At 37.8% G+C, this 15,963-nt stretch overlaps 3 protein-coding genes and 1 non-coding gene across 6 annotated transcripts; 1 reads left to right on the top strand and 3 right to left on the bottom strand.

The window, feature by feature from the left end:
- Positions 1–455: 455 nt before the first annotated feature.
- On the bottom strand, positions 456–3,874 carry LOC140774294 (DNAJ protein JJJ1 homolog). Of its 2 annotated transcripts, none has more exons than XM_073117225.1 (3): positions 2,145–3,874; positions 1,038–1,096; positions 456–867 (listed from the first exon to the last, which is right to left on the bottom strand). In XM_073117225.1, the coding sequence occupies exons 1-3, from the start codon at positions 3,786–3,788 to the stop codon at positions 810–812; spliced, it is 1,761 nt and encodes a 586-aa protein (XP_072973326.1). In that variant the 5' UTR covers positions 3,789–3,874; the 3' UTR covers positions 456–809. The 2 variants fall into 2 exon arrangements, with proteins under 2 accessions (XP_072973326.1, XP_072973325.1); XM_073117224.1 differs by having other exon boundaries at positions 1,038–1,099.
- A 515-nt stretch (positions 3,875–4,389) lies between these two features.
- TRNAN-GUU (transfer RNA asparagine (anticodon GUU)) lies at positions 4,390–4,463 on the bottom strand. Its single transcript has one exon. It is a non-coding gene; the product is annotated as a tRNA-Asn (tRNA).
- Positions 4,407–9,112, bottom strand: LOC140774245 (respiratory burst oxidase homolog protein F-like). Of its 2 annotated transcripts, none has more exons than XM_073117159.1 (14): positions 8,565–9,112; positions 8,364–8,487; positions 8,207–8,255; positions 8,001–8,111; positions 7,244–7,639; positions 6,768–7,154; positions 6,399–6,494; positions 6,200–6,315; positions 5,820–5,922; positions 5,542–5,709; positions 5,309–5,440; positions 5,073–5,201; positions 4,877–4,955; positions 4,407–4,683 (listed from the first exon to the last, which is right to left on the bottom strand). In XM_073117159.1, exons 1-14 carry the CDS (start codon positions 8,971–8,973, stop codon positions 4,574–4,576), a joined length of 2,409 nt encoding a protein of 802 aa, XP_072973260.1. In that variant the 5' UTR covers positions 8,974–9,112; the 3' UTR covers positions 4,407–4,573. The 2 variants fall into 2 exon arrangements, with proteins under 2 accessions (XP_072973260.1, XP_072973261.1); XM_073117160.1 differs by having other exon boundaries at positions 4,408–4,683; positions 8,583–9,112.
- A 1,945-nt stretch (positions 9,113–11,057) lies between these two features.
- LOC140773469 (phosphoserine phosphatase, chloroplastic) lies at positions 11,058–15,785 on the top strand. Its single transcript, XM_073116053.1, has 8 exons — positions 11,058–11,180; positions 11,754–11,816; positions 11,921–12,053; positions 12,189–12,296; positions 13,129–13,222; positions 14,353–14,502; positions 14,574–14,627; positions 15,194–15,785. The coding sequence occupies exons 2-8, from the start codon at positions 11,786–11,788 to the stop codon at positions 15,317–15,319; spliced, it is 696 nt and encodes a 231-aa protein (XP_072972154.1). The 5' UTR covers positions 11,058–11,180; positions 11,754–11,785; the 3' UTR covers positions 15,320–15,785.
- The last annotated feature ends 178 nt before the right edge of the window (positions 15,786–15,963 follow it).

Here is a 15,963-nt window from a genome sequence, read left to right on the forward strand (position 1 = left end):
AGCATGCATGTTGATGTGTACATAAATGTAAACATCAATCATGGCAAAAGTGATAAAGTTCTACTTGGATTGATGCAACAAATTATATGAAGGATTAATTATCTTATTTAAATTAAAATATATTAGTCCAAAAAAAGCTCTTTTTGTGCAATAAATAATTAATATATTATTCCTCTGCTTTAAGAAAAGCTATCACTCTTGCAGCAGTGAACCAATAAATAGTAGAATAACAAGTTTTTCATTCAAAGAATAAATTCATTTCATAGATTTCTTAACCAAATCTTTGGTTATCAGTCAAGATTAACACTTGTTTGCATCAGCTCCTGGAACCAGCCATTGAAAGAGATAGTACTGAGAACATGCAACCATAATTTATATTAGCAAATGGCAATAACTATAACGCATCCCACACAAAATTACCTTGAAAGTTGAATTTACATGTTTTAGAATAAGCATCAGCGAGAAAAACAATGTCAAGTATTGCATTCATTTTGTGGTTTTTGATTGAAGATTACAATGAATCTAATTAAAGAATATAAATATATATTGAGTATAGATGGAATACAAGCTCCTCATATAGTCATACGCAGCTTGCCTTTGCTGGTCCCAGAATTTATCACTTTCATTTTCTTTCACTCTCTTTCATATATCAATCAATTAAGAATGACTCCTGCTTGGAGAACAGGAGCATGAGACTCCCTCAGTGTCAATTTCCTAAAAAAATTCTTTTAGAATATCTGCAAATCACATCAGCATCCTGCATATCCCAAAAAAGTGAATAGTTGCTTCTGCAACAAATTGGGAGTCTTTTAGCGCGACTTTAATGTAGCATGACCGGTATCACTCAAGTGTGCAAATAACTTGTTTCTGGAATAAGAAATCATGCAGCACAAATCAGAATTTGCCCAGTAGAACTAATAAAACAAAATAGAGAAAGGATAAAGAAAGATAGAATGAGATGTTTAGTAGGGTAGGGTAGTACGGGAGTGAAGGTGCAAAAAGGGGGGGGGGGGGGCACAAAGTGCCGATAAGAATACCTTGAGTCAAAGTTTTCACCACAAGTCCCACATGCATTACTTGGTGCCTTGGCCATTGCCTGCTACAAATGATTTATAAAATCAGTGCAAAGAAAACTGAAAATTGACAACAAGAGATCAGATATCTTAATAATTAATAATCAATATCAAAACAATATCCATGATACTTTATCATGTTGCAGATCTTGATGCTCACTTGTTATGCATTATCAATCATTTCCTAGTGAATTCATCCGTAAATTCATCTTTAGTAACTTCACACATTGTTTTCTACCCCACTAATCTATAGTTGCTCATCATTTGCAGTTTCAACAATTTTGGCATTATCTGTAAACTGAATGGCTTTAACAAAACTTTGTACCCAATTCTCACATCTTTTCAAATTAGTAGTAGATTTAAGGATCTTGCCACTTTGCTAATTTATGAGTAATTTGCATGTCTTTGTTTTCTTTCATATTTTACCTCAAGACTCGCAAAATCTAGTTTAAGTTTAATCTTACCTTCATTTCTTTTTGTGGAGAAGTAAAAGGTGGATTTGTAATACTAATGCCCCATTTAAATATAAACATATACAAGTGCTGAAAGTCGTGTTTTTTATAAGCATTTGAAATTCTAGACAATCTACAATTATATCTGCCTCCTTTAATCCCTATCCTCCTCTTTCCCATTGCTCAGCAGTCTACAAAGTGCACATAAATGGATCAATCTTGTCCATTATATCCTTTTAAACTTTCAGATTGTAAAGTCACTGAAGCTATACTAACTATTCAGCTTTGTAACACATAAAAATCACAAGCTAGTGTTCAGGAAATAATGAAAGTCTGTTAACAAATTGTAATGTAATGAATGCTAGTTGTGAAAACTATTTATATGACCTCATCATTATTCAACAAAAATATCCACTACCGGCTGGTGTGCAACTCACCTCAATCTAATAGCTTCAGTTTTTTTAATGCATGATTTTTTAAAACAAGCTAATCTCTAGGTTCCCCCGCCCCCCCCCCCCCCCCCCCCCCCCCCCCCCCCCCCCCCCCGCGTAGTACCAAGAATCTCTTTACTGAATATATTTGCAGCACAAAAATGAGCAAGATTTAGTAGGGAGCTTACCTTTTTCTTCTTTCCTTTTAAAGGACGCTTTTGGTCATCAGCTGTATCTTTCTTTGTGGTACTTTTTATGTCAGCTTGGATCTTTTTTATCTTCCTATTCTTTTCGTTGGGCCGATCTTCATTGCTTCGAACACCAACCTCTCCCTCACACAACTCCAAATCATCCCTAAAATCCCCACACAGCTCATCCATCAATTCGCTCTCCACCGGTGGATCAGATGGTGCCCTTGTCTGGACTTTCTCTTGATCTCCTCCCTCCTTCAAAATTTTGTCTTCCCTAAAATCCTCACATGGCTCATCCACCGAAGCGCTCTCCAGCGGTGGATCAAATGGTGCCCTTGTCTGAACTTTCTCTTGATCTCCTCCCTCTTTCAAAATTTTGTCTTCCCTAAAATCCTCACATGGCTCATCCACCGAAGCGCTCTCCAGCGGTGGATCAAATGGTGCCCTTGTCTGAACTTTCTCTTGATCTCCTCCCTCCTTCAAAATTTTGTCTTCCCTAAAATCCTCACATGGCTCTTCCACCGAACCGCTCTCCTGCGGTGGATCAAATGCTATCCTCACATGAACCTTCTCTTGATCTTCCCCCTCCTTCAAAATCTTGTCTTCCTTCTCGAACGCCATCTTCACCTGTGCAACCTTATCCTTATGCTTATTGGACTGCTCGTGGTTCTTCCACTGCTTATGGGATCTGAACTTCTTACTGCATATCACACAATATAACTCCTCCCCACCATCTGTCTTCTTCTTGCTCTTACCATCATAATCATAACCATCATCATACCCACAGAAATCCTCCACCTCATCAACCTTTGTCCACTCGGGCTCCACAAATGCTTGCGCGCGCTCCATCTTCTTCCTCTCCTCCTCCTTCTTCCTCGCTTTTTCCTCTTCCCGCTTCTTCTCCTCTTCCAAATTCCTCTTGACCATCATGGCGTCCACCCTCTTATCCCTCTTCCTCACAAATGCTGCAAGCCCATGCACAGAATCATTGTACGCCCTCCTTGCCTTCTTCCTAAGCTTCTTATTCTCCTCCTCCATTGCCCGCCGCGAACGCCGGTTGGGTCCGGCAGAGGCGTCATACTCGTCGACCCATGCAAAATCCATCACAGTGCAGAATCCTATCCAGTAATTGTAAAAGGCGGTGACTTGTTCGTAGGGGCTTTCAAGATTACCGATAAGAGGGGCGGGGGAGATGGAATCTTGGGGGATTCCCAATTGGCTGGCGAACCAGAGTTCCTGGGAGTAGACCTTGGAAAAGAGGTCGCCATAGACCTTGTAGAAGCCGCGGCCGGAGTCGGAGTAGCCAGAGAAGACGGAGACGTTGAAGAAGGAAAAGAGGTCAAGGTCGAAGGGGGAGTGATCGCGAGAATTGGAGGAGAGGTCGGAGAAGAGGATTTGGGAGCGGTGGGAATCGTAGTAGGCCCGCTCCTTTGGATCGGAGAGGACCTCGTAGGCATTGAGGAGCTCCTGGAAGGCGGCGGTGGCAGAGTCACTGACGGCGCCGCCACATGATGCGGCGACCTTGTCGGGGTGGAGCTGGAGGGCGAGGCGCTTGTAGGCTGCGCGGATATCGTCCTGGGAGGCGTCACGGGAAACGCCAAGGATCTCGTAGAGGCAGCGCTTGCGCAGCTGTGCCGCCATGGATGGGAGACCTCGGGTTGCTCTCCCTCCCTCCACGATCTAGGGTTACAGTTAGAAACCGAAGAACCGAAGAACCGAAGGAAAGTTGTTTTGGGGGTTTAACGAATACCCGGATCCGATAATATACTTCGGATTCTATTATTTCTATCCTCATCCTATTCAGACTTGGAGATAAATTTTAATTCGGCAGTTCATCAAGGGCCGTTGTGCAAATAACACGCTAATTTAGGGCTTTTTGCATAATTACCGCTGAAATTTTGCGGGGCTTTCAAAATTGTCATTATAATTAGTTTTCGAAATAGTATTTAGAGAATTTTGCTAACAGAAAATACTCTTATTCTTATAGTTTAGAGTGTAAAATATTTTTAATAATTTATCTTGCATGAAATAGATTTTTTTTTCTCGTACTATGATAAGTAATATTAAATAGTTTCTTGAGCAATTTTAAGTAATAAGAGCAAATTAATCTTTTTTAACTTTAATTTTTTTTAAAATTATGATTAGTTAGATTTAACTAATAAATTGGTGTTTTAGAAAAATAAAACTCTCAACAAAATTAACATCAGGGTGGTAAATGCAAATGTGCCAAAATTATAATATACGCTAGAAGGAGGGCTTGAACCTCCGACCTTGTGGTTAACAGCCACACGCTCTAACCAACTGAGCTATTCCAGCTTGTGCAACTAATGTTCTTATAAACTTTTTTATTTGCTTTTGTAATGCTTTCTTTACAAAATCAAATGCCGAAGGCAAAACTATACATCATTGTATTAGTATTCCTAATTCTAATAATGCTCCTTGTGGAATACAAATCTAGTTGGTGTTTTGCTGCTCATCTTGTGGCACAATCTCTCCAGTTGCCTTCCTAAAACCTCTGGTCCACAGTAGAAAACCCCTGCAATCACATCCACCAAAAGGAATCATTCACCATCTTGTTTGATGAATTCTTTGTTCAGTGCTGTTAGTTTCAGTTCTAGTGTTCAAGTTCCCAACTTTTTCGAGCAGCAGTTAAACTACCATGTCAAAATTATTGCATTCAAGAGATTGCTAAGTAGTTCTCATGATTCAGTATCATTTCAAAACTTTACCTATTCTCTCTCCCTCATGTCTGCTAGCTAGAGCAGAGAAGACCCTGAACCAGTTGGGCCTGGCAAATTGCGTGCGCACCTGAAAGATCGAGTGGTAAATTAATTATTTCTTCAGGTGTAACTCAAACTGAAAAGAAAAATCATCAAATCTTTGCTAGTATGTTGTAAACATAAAGAAGAGCTGCAAATTTCTTACTGGTGTTCTTGAGATGATATCAATGCCATTCTTCATGAAATGAAGGGCTTGGATTGCACTTATCAGGGCTGATCTCTTGTCTCCTTCTTGATAAACACTAGTCAGATAGTTGTACATCTCTATCACCCCCTATAAATCCATCCAAAATATTGCAATGTATGAGTACTTCAATTGCCAATAATACTTGGGCTTTCAGAATGAAAAGAAGAAGAAGAAGAAAGGTTTGCTCTTTTCACCTGCTTCCTGTCTAAAATTGAGACTTCCTTCATGATGTCTCTAAACCATTCAAAGGATCCTTGCTCTCTTGTAACCCAATAGAAGTAGGCCTTTTTCGGTCCCTTGGCACTGCTACCCTTGGTAGAATCAACCTGTGGGAAATCATCAAAGTGGGCATTAATTCCAGTAAAAGATGAACCACTTCAATTTCATATCAGAAATCTATTGAAATTTAAAAACTCAGTGGCATTGCCTTCTGCAAGCCATTAGCTATATCCCTGAGGACACTAATGAATGGTGTTGCTCCAATGCCAAGTCCAATGAGCAAGATGAAGTCATATTTCGCATGATCTTGCGAGGCCGCTCCATATGGGCCATCTATCGAAATCTTTGGGAAATCGGGGCTGCCAGATACCAGTGCCTGAAGAACCAACATAGAATTTAGGAACAGATATACATTATAAAGGCCTACTAATTTAGGTTTACTTGTCTTATACTTTTAAATATCAAGTGTGTGATCTTTATTAGTACCTCTTGGAATAAGCTATATGTTTGATAGCTCCAATCTCCAAGGGATCTGATATGCATACTTAAATTGCCATCATCTGGTGCAGAGGTAAGAGAATATGGATGCCTGTAGTTGAAGTAAACAACCATTGAATATAAGAACAATTGGAATGGAGGCAAATTAAATGCTTCAAATCAAATTATCTAGAAAATTACTTAGGTTTCTCTTATGTTTGACACGACCAAACAAGAAGTAAATGGGAAAGTATTCCTTAAGACAAGCCTCAAAACTCCGAAATCATTGCCGCAACTAAAGCACAGGTACCTAACGCTAGGACGCTTAGGTTCCAAATTCCATTCAAGTAACTGAAACATAAACAATGATATGAGTTCTTAGTTCTTACCATTCAAACTTGGAGATCTGAGGGCACTGAACAAAGACATACATCCCACTTTTGTATCGAAAACCTGCAGGTTTCCTCAGTTTCAGAGATAGAACCTTCCCAGGATAAACTGACGCCTGCAACCCAAGAAGAAAATTCTATGAGATGATCGTGCCATCACTGGATACTTATTAGAGAATAGCACTAAAAAGTTACCAACTTCGAGGATTTTGACGTCGTAGATCTCTGAACGTATCATCCTAAACACTCGTTCTCCAGTATAGATTAGGACCGGTATCGCTATGTACATCCATGTCTGCATAATTAAGGACAAGTACGTAGTAGAATTCATCAGTAGAAAGACGCAATTGAGTTGCTTGATCATGTGCATATATTCTATTGCTGGGTCATAGTGTAAATGTGATTTACAATTTAATGGAAACTTCCGTTCGTCATCTATACCATGGTATCAGGTAACATTAGATAGTTTTCGATCCATTTCAAATAATTTACACAAAACTAAAAGGATCTTTTCATCATCTAAGGTTAGTTCTTATAGTGAATAAAATGTACGTACGTACGTACGTACCGTCTTCTCTGCAACTTGTTTGGCGAGGAAGAGGAACATGGAATGGATGATGAGCAGCACGTAGACGAGAATGAGTAGATGATGCGAATACCAAAAGGCATTGAACCCAGTAACCTTTCTGATGGGCCAAGGAAGCAATGCCGAATTCCTACGTGATGGCCTCGTGGCTAACAAGAAAGCAATGGCCATGAGGATCACCATGGCTATCCCCGTCGTGCCCTCCGTCGAGACTATTATATCAAAGTACGTCGGCCTCTGGTGCTCGAAATCGTCAGCGATAGTCTGCCGGAAGACGAACTCGTCAGCTTCGGCGATCCTCGGAAAGTCGCAGGTAAGGTGGATGCCGCCATGGAGGATTACTCCTATCACTATCCCTGCTGCTATCAGCTACTATAAAGGAAGGAGCTCGCAGTTAGAAATATTGTGGAACTATGAATGATTATATATTTGATGAGCACGACAAGATATATATATACCTTGTGGAAGTTGAGTGTATCATTGAAAGGGACGACCGAGTTGATCCGACGGCTCTTACGCAACCACGTCATGGTGTTGCGGCACACAGGAAGGAGCACGAGGGCCATGTTGAGCTTGAGCGTCTCGGCGGCACCCTTGGCGGCGCACAGGCAGTACCCCATGACCTCGAAGGCCGACCGGCGGCGGTACTGCGCGAACTTCCAGCCGAAGAGGGCGGCGCACGCCGCCAGCCAGAGCAAGACCACCCATACTCGTCTCCAGTAGGCGCGGAGGAAGATGACGGTCGACGCCGACGCCGATGATAATGGCGGATTTATACCGCCGGAATGATTTGGCGGCGTTGCCGGTGACCATTCCATAAGTAGAGAGGTCTTGGACGTCTTGTCTTCATGCGTCTGCATGCATGCGTGCAGTGATTTAGAGCACTCCCAATATATTACGTAGAAACAGAAAGGGCATTTTGGTCATATTAAAACCCTATTTAATTTTTGAGATATCTGCATGCAAATAGAAACTATAGAGGGGTATGGATGCAAATAAGAAATTTTAGTCCGATCGATATCAACAGCACAGGACCCGAATTTGGGAATATTGGAAAGATAATTATAAAAGTTAAGGTGCAGGAATTTAAAAAAACCCTTCCTTAATTTAATTATAAAGGAAAATGATGTTTATAATGCATTATAATTATTGAGCAATGCCGAAATTTTATTTTCAATTAACTAATAAAAGGAGGGTTTAGGTGGAAAAAAACACCTCAAGGGCTCCTTGGTCCGAGCCGACCTCTTCCATGATGAGCCGCGTGCACTCGTTTGCCTCTTCTTGAGTCAAGGTTAGCATATTCACGGATGCACTTAGCAGTATAGCCTGGAAATAAATTAAAATTACGAGAATACCATGCAGTTTATATATATAATATATTATGATGCTCTTTGCTCTTTATAATTTATATATATATGCACCTGCTTGATTTCCTTCTCTATGATCTTCCTATGTAAACTCCTCCTGTAGCTGAGTACAAGTAATTAACATAATTTACTTAATTGCTTTCTTAATCAAGCTAGATATATATAAGAATAAATCAAAACTTATAATGATGGGTTGTGTGGATTTAATTACAAGTCCAAGGAAATTTTGATCTTAGGACTGGCATCTGGATCCAGTGATTGGTAGATATCATGGCTTATCTTGTTTGATCCTCCCATTGCTCGCAGAGCTAATTCCATGGCTTCAGTACCAGTCTCTGTAATCACTAGAATAATTATTTGATTCCTAAACACTTGTGTAAATAAAATAATTTCTTGCACTTAATTAACTTACCGATGGATTGAGAGTTACCTGGGAGCTCAAACTTCTGTTCCATCTCCTTCCATTTCAATGCTCCATTCGCATCGCAATCGATGAAGTCCATCTTCATTGAGTGGCTTGATAGTAGCCTAGCCTTGCCATACTCCATCTCCTCATCACTTGGAGTTGCAGAAGTGGTGGCCATTGGAGAGGATAGTTTATCTGGAGAAGAGGAGGAAGTGTGGTCATCCTGGAAGTGGACATGGATTTCTATAGTTGGAGTGTTATCCTGTGAGCTTTGTGATGAGATAGAGCTGGAAGAGTTCTGGGGGTGGATTAGAATCTCCAGTGTTTCAGAGTGTTGTTGATCAGAGCTCTTTGGTGAAGGAAGGGGAGTGGGAGTTGAAGGCAAGGATGAGCTGCCATCTTGAAAAGCTACCATCTTAATTAGCTCAACAAGATCTTCTCACAGTCCCAAATTATATCAATGCAAAGAAGAGAGGTGTGATCTTTGATCTCTTATTTGTTGGGTCTATTTGGAACATGATGTTTAAGGAGTTGTAGAGAGAGATAGAGAGAGAGAGGAGAGAGGGAGGACTGGTTTGTGGCTTTGCTATTTGATATGGGTGGTGAAGACGATGAAGAGGGTGTGCAGGTGGATAGGTTGGAATTGGATGTGGTTGATTTGGTAGCTTTGAAAGCCTTCCTCTAGGAGTAGGAAGGGAGATATGGGAGATGTTGGAGTTAGGAGTTGACTCAATTCAGATAGTTTACACACATATATATGATTAAATATTTGGTTGGATTTGATGAGAGTTTGGTGGAACAATCTATAAGTTGTGGCAGTTTCTTTGTTGTCTTACTATTCTTGTAAGGATACAGGTAACATTATATAAGAATGTGATAAATATTATTAGAGTAAAAAATATAATACATAAGAAATGACAAACTATTATTGAAGTCAAATAATTAATTATATATATCCCTTAGTTGACCAGGTGACATATGAGTTTATTTATTTTACAAATGCAATAAAAGAATTTGAGAAATTTGCATTTAAAGCATTACATATTTATGGTTTACACCTTCTATTTTTCAATATTTACTAATTGCTTCCTGTATTTTTATCAAATATTTGTATTTCTATCTTATTCAAACTATTTTTCTACTAATATAAAAATATATTTTTAAGACATTATGATATTTATTTAGTTGAAATCTTAAAACTATAAGAGCAAAGAAACCGACGGCTTTCCATCTTGGATAATGGTATTTCAACAATGTCTTTAGTATAGTTAAGTTTAATTTAATGGACCTAACAGTGTAATATGTTTCATAAATATTAGGTAAAACATAAGATTCGATCTGCACCTATTAGAAAATAGAGGATATAAAATGTGTTTATCTCATTGTGAATATAAAATGAACTTGGTCATCTGTTTCAATAGTGAACTTATTGCATTATATAATTCCTTCAGTCCAACTTGCATTATATAATTTCATGACATGAATCCAAATTAACTAATTAAGATGATGTTTTAGTAGCCTTACCTTGTGCTTATCTTTTCTTTAATCAAAGATAAATGTATTACCTTCAAATATCCGCTAAACAAATAGTGACAACTTCGAGCCGGTTAGTAATTTGATTTGTTTTCCTAAGGGTTAAATATATTTTACTCTATTATATTTTAAAAAGTTTTCATGATCTCTATACTAAATATTTTTTGTTAAACTTAACTGAATAATATTAAAATGATCAAAATGCTGATGTCGTGTTTGTTATAAAAGATATACAGATTTTGATATAATATAGATCACTATATTTTTGTTCATAATTTTTTTTAGGTGGTGTCATTATCCCAAAGCTATTGATTAGAGGTTGTTCTCCGTGACTAGGTTACTCAACCATCTCTTTCAGGTACAATGTTGGATTGGAAGGTGGAGCAAAGTCTCAGTTGATGATACTTTCCACCTACAAGATCACATCTATGATGGATATCCATGGACTTCTATCTCATAATTCTCATTCCAAATCTACTATGAATAGAGAGGAAAAATAATTATAAGTAGAAGTAGTTGAATGTTAGCTCCGGTCGATGGACCATATACCATAAAGGTAGCAACTACACTTATTATTCTCAAATTGTCATTAAAAAAAATTTGAATACTCCCTTTTCAAATAGAAATCTATTTTTTTATAGCAAATATAGTTTATTTATTTATGGTTTAGCTCAATTTTTTTTAATAAAATTAGACATTGTTTTGAACTTAAATTTAAAAATATGTGAGGGTAAGTTGGAATAAAGGAAAACAGCCAGAGGTATACTATAATTTATGCTCCATCCAAAATATTATAATTATTATTACATTTAATTAATAGAATTGTTTACTTGAAACTTTTCACCCTCTAATTTTTAACGGAATATTTCTAAAAGATTATTCCCTATAACGTTAATGGGTCGGATCCGACTCGAATCTGAAAACCCGTATTAATAATAAAGTTATTAACTTTCCTTCTCTCTCTCACGCTCCCCTCCAAGTCCTCCCCTTCGCTCTCTCTCTCCCCTGTTGCATCTCTCCGTCCTCGATCCGGCGACGGCGAGTTTATTTCCGTCGAGATTGACCTCCGGCGAGTAGATCTCCGGCGAGGTGAGGACTTTTTTACTCTCTCTCTCTCTCTCTCTTCTTTGGTTAGGTTTTTTCTCCCTTCTCCATCTCTGTCTCTCTCTATCGCCCTCTCCCTTTCTCCTCACTGCTGCAGCTCTATCTTTTCTGCTACAGTAGCCGAGAGAGAGAGGTGAGTTCTTTTCCTGAAATTTTATGAGTTTTTTTCTGCATATTATAACAATTTCTTTGAGAATTTTATATAATTAAAAGTTAGCCCGATCCGATACGTATCGTTAAACCGATACTCAGAACGTTGGGACTTACAATAGGATTCACCATTTGACATTGGTGCATCAGTGTAGCAAATTCATTTGCCCGTCTTAATTACTTGCTTAATTTCAAGTATCTTTCACTCCGATGCATGATCATCTGCTCTCATTATTAGCTGTAGGTCAATGGCTGGGATCGTTAGGTGGAGTCTCAACCCTGTTCGTCAATCCTACGTTCCTCATCGTTCTCTTCTTTCAACACCAGCCATTTCACAAATACCAGCAAGATCGTTTAAGCATTTATTCAGTAACATTAAACCTTCCAAGCCTCTCGTAATTGTTGCAGCCTCACCGGACGTCTCAAAGAGCACTTCATCCATGCAGTCCGGCAATACTTTTCCTTCGGAAGGTTGTTTCCAAGAACTCTTGAGGTCTAGAAAGGTGTGTTTGTCCTGTATGTTGTTCTGACTTACCTAGTCTTAATTAGTCAAGATCATGTCGTTTCTTATGCAGATGTACTTGAGATTTGGCGAAGTGCTGATGCAGTCTGTTTCGATGTGGACAGCACTGTGTGCCTGGATGAGGGTATCGATGAACTTGCTGACTTCTGCGGAGCTGGGAAAGCTGTTGCAGAATGGACGACTAAGTAACTCTAATAGTTTAGTTTGTACTGCATAGGAATATATGTTTGATACATTCACCTTAGAAGTCCGAGAATGATAATATGGTTTTGTGAATCTACTTTAATAAGTCCTAAAATCCCTTTCTCTTTTATTATTAGGGCAATGAGCGGTTCTATTCCTTTTGAGCAGGCTCTAGCTGCTAGACTTTCTTTATTCAACCCATCTCTGTCCCAGGTACACGATTTTTTGGAGAAGAGGCCACCTAGGTATTTGACTTATTTCCTGTACTCAATATCAAGTATTTTTCTTTCTTAGATTAGTTTGTTGCAGATGGAATTTATTAATTTAGGATGGGTTTATATATAGAAGTATCATTTGAAAATTAAAGTTATCTATCATAATATTTTCTGATTTGTGGTATTTCACTATGCTTATTATTCATTACATTACTCTAAGAGATCAAGATATTGCCTATTTATCTATCTATGTATTTTACATGCTTATTCAGTCACTTTGTAGAACTGACAAGAGGTTCTCATTAAGCTAGTAAGAGATCAAGTCACTTTTTACTTGATTTTTTTATAACTAATAGAACATAATTAGTTAAGCTTGATATAGTGACATGGGTCACTTAAGTCGTGTACAACTTACCTTCTGTTCTCAAAAAATTTCTTGGCTTATTACTACCAGCTTGGACCAAATGATCTACATTTGTGAGATAATTGCTTTAATCACATTGATAATACTTAAGAGCTTCCAACTAAATGATCTAATGGAAAGGTAATCTTTGCCTATCTTGTAATTGGGAGCTTTAGATAGTGACTTCATGGCTTATCGTGAACTCACGGCAAGACTTTCAAATAGTTCTCACCTTGTTCCGTTGCCAATGAGACTTATTTCCAAATCTTGCTAGGTGCTTAATATTCATATTGGATGGCCTGCCATCCTTAAAAAATGCTTTATTTCAAGTATTCATAATATATTGTAAATATATAGCTTATGGAATGTTCACTTTTGCTCAGCTTTCACTTCTGCAAGCTATCTGCATTTTCGAGTGACTTAGATCTAGCCATGACCATGATTCCAACTTATCTATAGGATATCTCCTGGCATTGCTGAACTTATAAAAAAGCTAAAGGCTAAGAAGACTGATGTATACCTAGTATCCGGAGGCTTCCGGCAAATGATCAAGGTTTGCTCAACTTCTTTATTTACACTTTTTGAATTCATATATCCATGGCAAGTTACTCTCATAGTTATCACAATTGGATCAAGTTTGTGATGCTTCCTTGGCTATTTTCAGTTTCCATTTTGTAGCATGTGGTGTTTTTCATAATTTTGATCCTGTCATAGACCATCGATGATATGTCCTCCACCTTTTTTTTTCTCCTGAACCTGAGATTCTTAGGCACAACATAATTCAGTAGTTTTAATATGAATGAGAGGCTCAATTTCATGTTAGATTATCCCTATGAAATTCTCTTCACCCAATTTTTTTTTCTGGTAATGGTATTTATTTATTTATTTCGAGTGATCTAATTTAAAACAGAGGGTTTGGAAGCATAATGTTTCACATGCATATTGCTGGTTGCCCAGATCTGGTTGTATAGAGGCTGAAATACAAATGAATATATGAGTATTTGAGTCTCTATGGCATCCACCTTTTAGTCTAAAAGTGCTTGGGTTGAATATGTTGTACTTCTGTGCAAGGTTATTCTGTTGTATAGCATCCTAAAGTAGAGAAAATGTCATGTGCCATGTTCCAGAACTCCTCAAAAACGCATTCCTGCACAAACTTCATGCTCATTCTTTATCATATTTCTAAGAGATGTTTCTCTCACATTCTCCAATCTGCTTCAATACTCAAAGTTCTAGGCTACTGATATTCTACTGATTTTTCGTCATCCTTGAATGGTCCTCTCACTGCTTTATTGAATTGGAACTTTAAGCCCCATGTTACGTTGTAGCATAAGCTATTTATGAATAGCTGAAGCATATTTCCTATATTCATGATTAAGAGATTGAAGATATCTTTATTCTGTTTTCAGTAATTTAAGCAATCTAAAGATAAACACTACACTATATTGTCAAGCTATATACCATTTTCTAAATCAGCAACCTGGGCCCACTCCTTGACCAAGTAGTCTTAAGTGTAGATATTGAATTATGTTATACTGCTTCTTGATATCTGCCCAACTGATAATTTATTGCGTAAATTTATTCTTAATTTGTATATCGGATTGGATAGCTGTTTCCCATTCTTTAGTATCCTTGTAAACTATAATTTTTTTCCCTTTTTCCTTATCTTTTTCTTATTTATAGCCTGTTGCATTGGAGCTTGGCATTCCTCTGGAGAACATCTTTGCAAATCAGTTACTCTTTGGAAGTTCTGGAGAGTTCATTGGGTTTGACACAAAGGAGCCTACTTCACGAAGTGGTGGAAAAGCAGTAGCGGTGCAACACATAAGAAAGGTGCGGAGAGTGGGGATATCTTTGGAAGGAAATTTCGTATGCACCTCATTTTCATTCTATTGTATTTTCAGGTTTTTGATCACAAGTTACTAGTTATGATTGGAGATGGTGCAACTGATCTTGAGGTAAAATTCTTATTTGGTTTTTATAATTGTTGTTCTCTTTGATCCTCTGTGCTTCAGTTATTGAACACTATGGATACTAATATGTTCATTTATTTGAGTCTATGGTAAGAATAATTCTTATGTAAAAAATTGAGTTAATGGTGTTGTTTGGGCATGGCTGTAAGTTGATCTATTATTTAATCAGGCTGAAATACAAGAAGCTAGAGCTTCTCTGCAAAAGTTACTTTTCTCAGTATTCATTTATGTTCTCTAATCTACAGATGTGTACTTTCTGAACTCCATCGATTGAGTTGTATGCAGTACTTTATGCTATTACTATTAGATAATAGCATGTCGCTGACTTCATGCCAGATTTACTTTAGTTTTGTTTAGCATTTTTGTTTATCAAAGTTTTTAGTGAAATGTTAAGCTTCAGGAGGTGGTTGGGTTTTTCTGTGATAAATTGCACGTTTATCAATCAAAGATAACTCATTTGATGTACACGTGCTAATTTATTTTTATAATATTATTATTCATTAGGTCCTAGAAATTTTGGAAACATCTAAACTTTCTTCACTACATTATAGGCTCGGAAGCCAGGTGGAGCCGACTTGTTTATCTGCTATGCTGGGGTCCAGATGCGAGAAGCAGTTGCAGCGAAGGCGGACTGGCTGATCTTTAACTTCCAGGAGCTATTGTCCACTTTGGCTTAAGCCTGAGACATTAGAACCACTATTAACATGGTATTCTTGCTAATATTTGAGAAAATAATTGTGCTGGATTTCTTCCAGCTGACAATTTTTTGGTCTGCATCTGAAAAAGGAGGTCTCAATTTGCTTCATTATGAGTATAACAGTTAAAAGACAATGTTCTTTTCTTTTCTTTATCCAAGAAGAGATCAGGTGCTAGATACGTGCTATCTTTCAATTTTCAGCATGTTATGTCGTAAGTATCACTTGATTTGTTTGGAAATGATTGGATATTAATGTCTGGAGATATCATATTCTGTTCCTGTGAAATGTAAAATGCAAACTTTTGTTGTTTATGTACTGGGGATAACAAAGGGATCTTCTACTTCTCCCTATTGCCCATTAGGGCATCCATTATTTTGTACTAATTGTGAGTTGCTTGTGAACTTCTAGTTTTGCAAACATTCAGCTACCTATACTTTTTGCTAAAGCAGCTAGTTTTGCTTTCCATTTGCATAAAAAACATAATTTCAGTCCACTAGCTTTTCCTTTCATTTGCATCACAACTTTCTTTTTTTCCTGGATCTCGCTAAGAAATAGCATAAGAAAGAAATATGTCAGCCTCCTGAACTTTTAGCTCTTTTATTCCTCAGCAGGGCAAAGTTTGT

The sequence above is a fragment of the Typha angustifolia genome, chromosome 13 (genome assembly GCF_048772165.1).
Source record: "Typha angustifolia cultivar Huaian chromosome 13, ASM4877216v1, whole genome shotgun sequence".
NCBI lineage: Eukaryota > Viridiplantae > Streptophyta > Magnoliopsida > Poales > Typhaceae > Typha > Typha angustifolia.

Excerpts from the sequence above, each read along its gene's own strand:
- LOC140774294 (XM_073117224.1), bottom strand. The coding sequence starts at position 3,788 with ATGGCGGCACAGCTGCGCAAGCGCTGCCTCTACGAGATCCTTGGCGTT. Across the intron at positions 1,100-2,144 it reads TAAAAGGAAAGAAGAAAAAG|CAGGCAATGGCCAAGGCACC; the intron begins GTAAGCTCCCTA and ends AATCATTTGTAG. Across the intron at positions 868-1,037 it reads GGTGAAAACTTTGACTCAAG|AAACAAGTTATTTGCACACT; the intron begins GTATTCTTATCG and ends TTCTTATTCCAG.
- LOC140774245 (XM_073117159.1), bottom strand. The coding sequence starts at position 8,973 with ATGGTAGCTTTTCAAGATGGCAGCTCATCCTTGCCTTCAACTCCCACT. Across the intron at positions 8,488-8,564 it reads AGGTAACTCTCAATCCATCG|AGACTGGTACTGAAGCCATG; the intron begins GTAAGTTAATTA and ends TAGTGATTACAG. Across the intron at positions 5,441-5,541 it reads TAGCTAATGGCTTGCAGAAG|GTTGATTCTACCAAGGGTAG; the intron begins GCAATGCCACTG and ends GATTTCCCACAG.
- LOC140773469 (XM_073116053.1), top strand. The coding sequence starts at position 11,786 with ATGCAGTCCGGCAATACTTTTCCTTCGGAAG. Across the intron at positions 12,054-12,188 it reads GTTGCAGAATGGACGACTAA|GGCAATGAGCGGTTCTATTC; the intron begins GTAACTCTAATA and ends TTTTATTATTAG. Across the intron at positions 14,503-14,573 it reads CGGTGCAACACATAAGAAAG|GTTTTTGATCACAAGTTACT; the intron begins GTGCGGAGAGTG and ends TTGTATTTTCAG.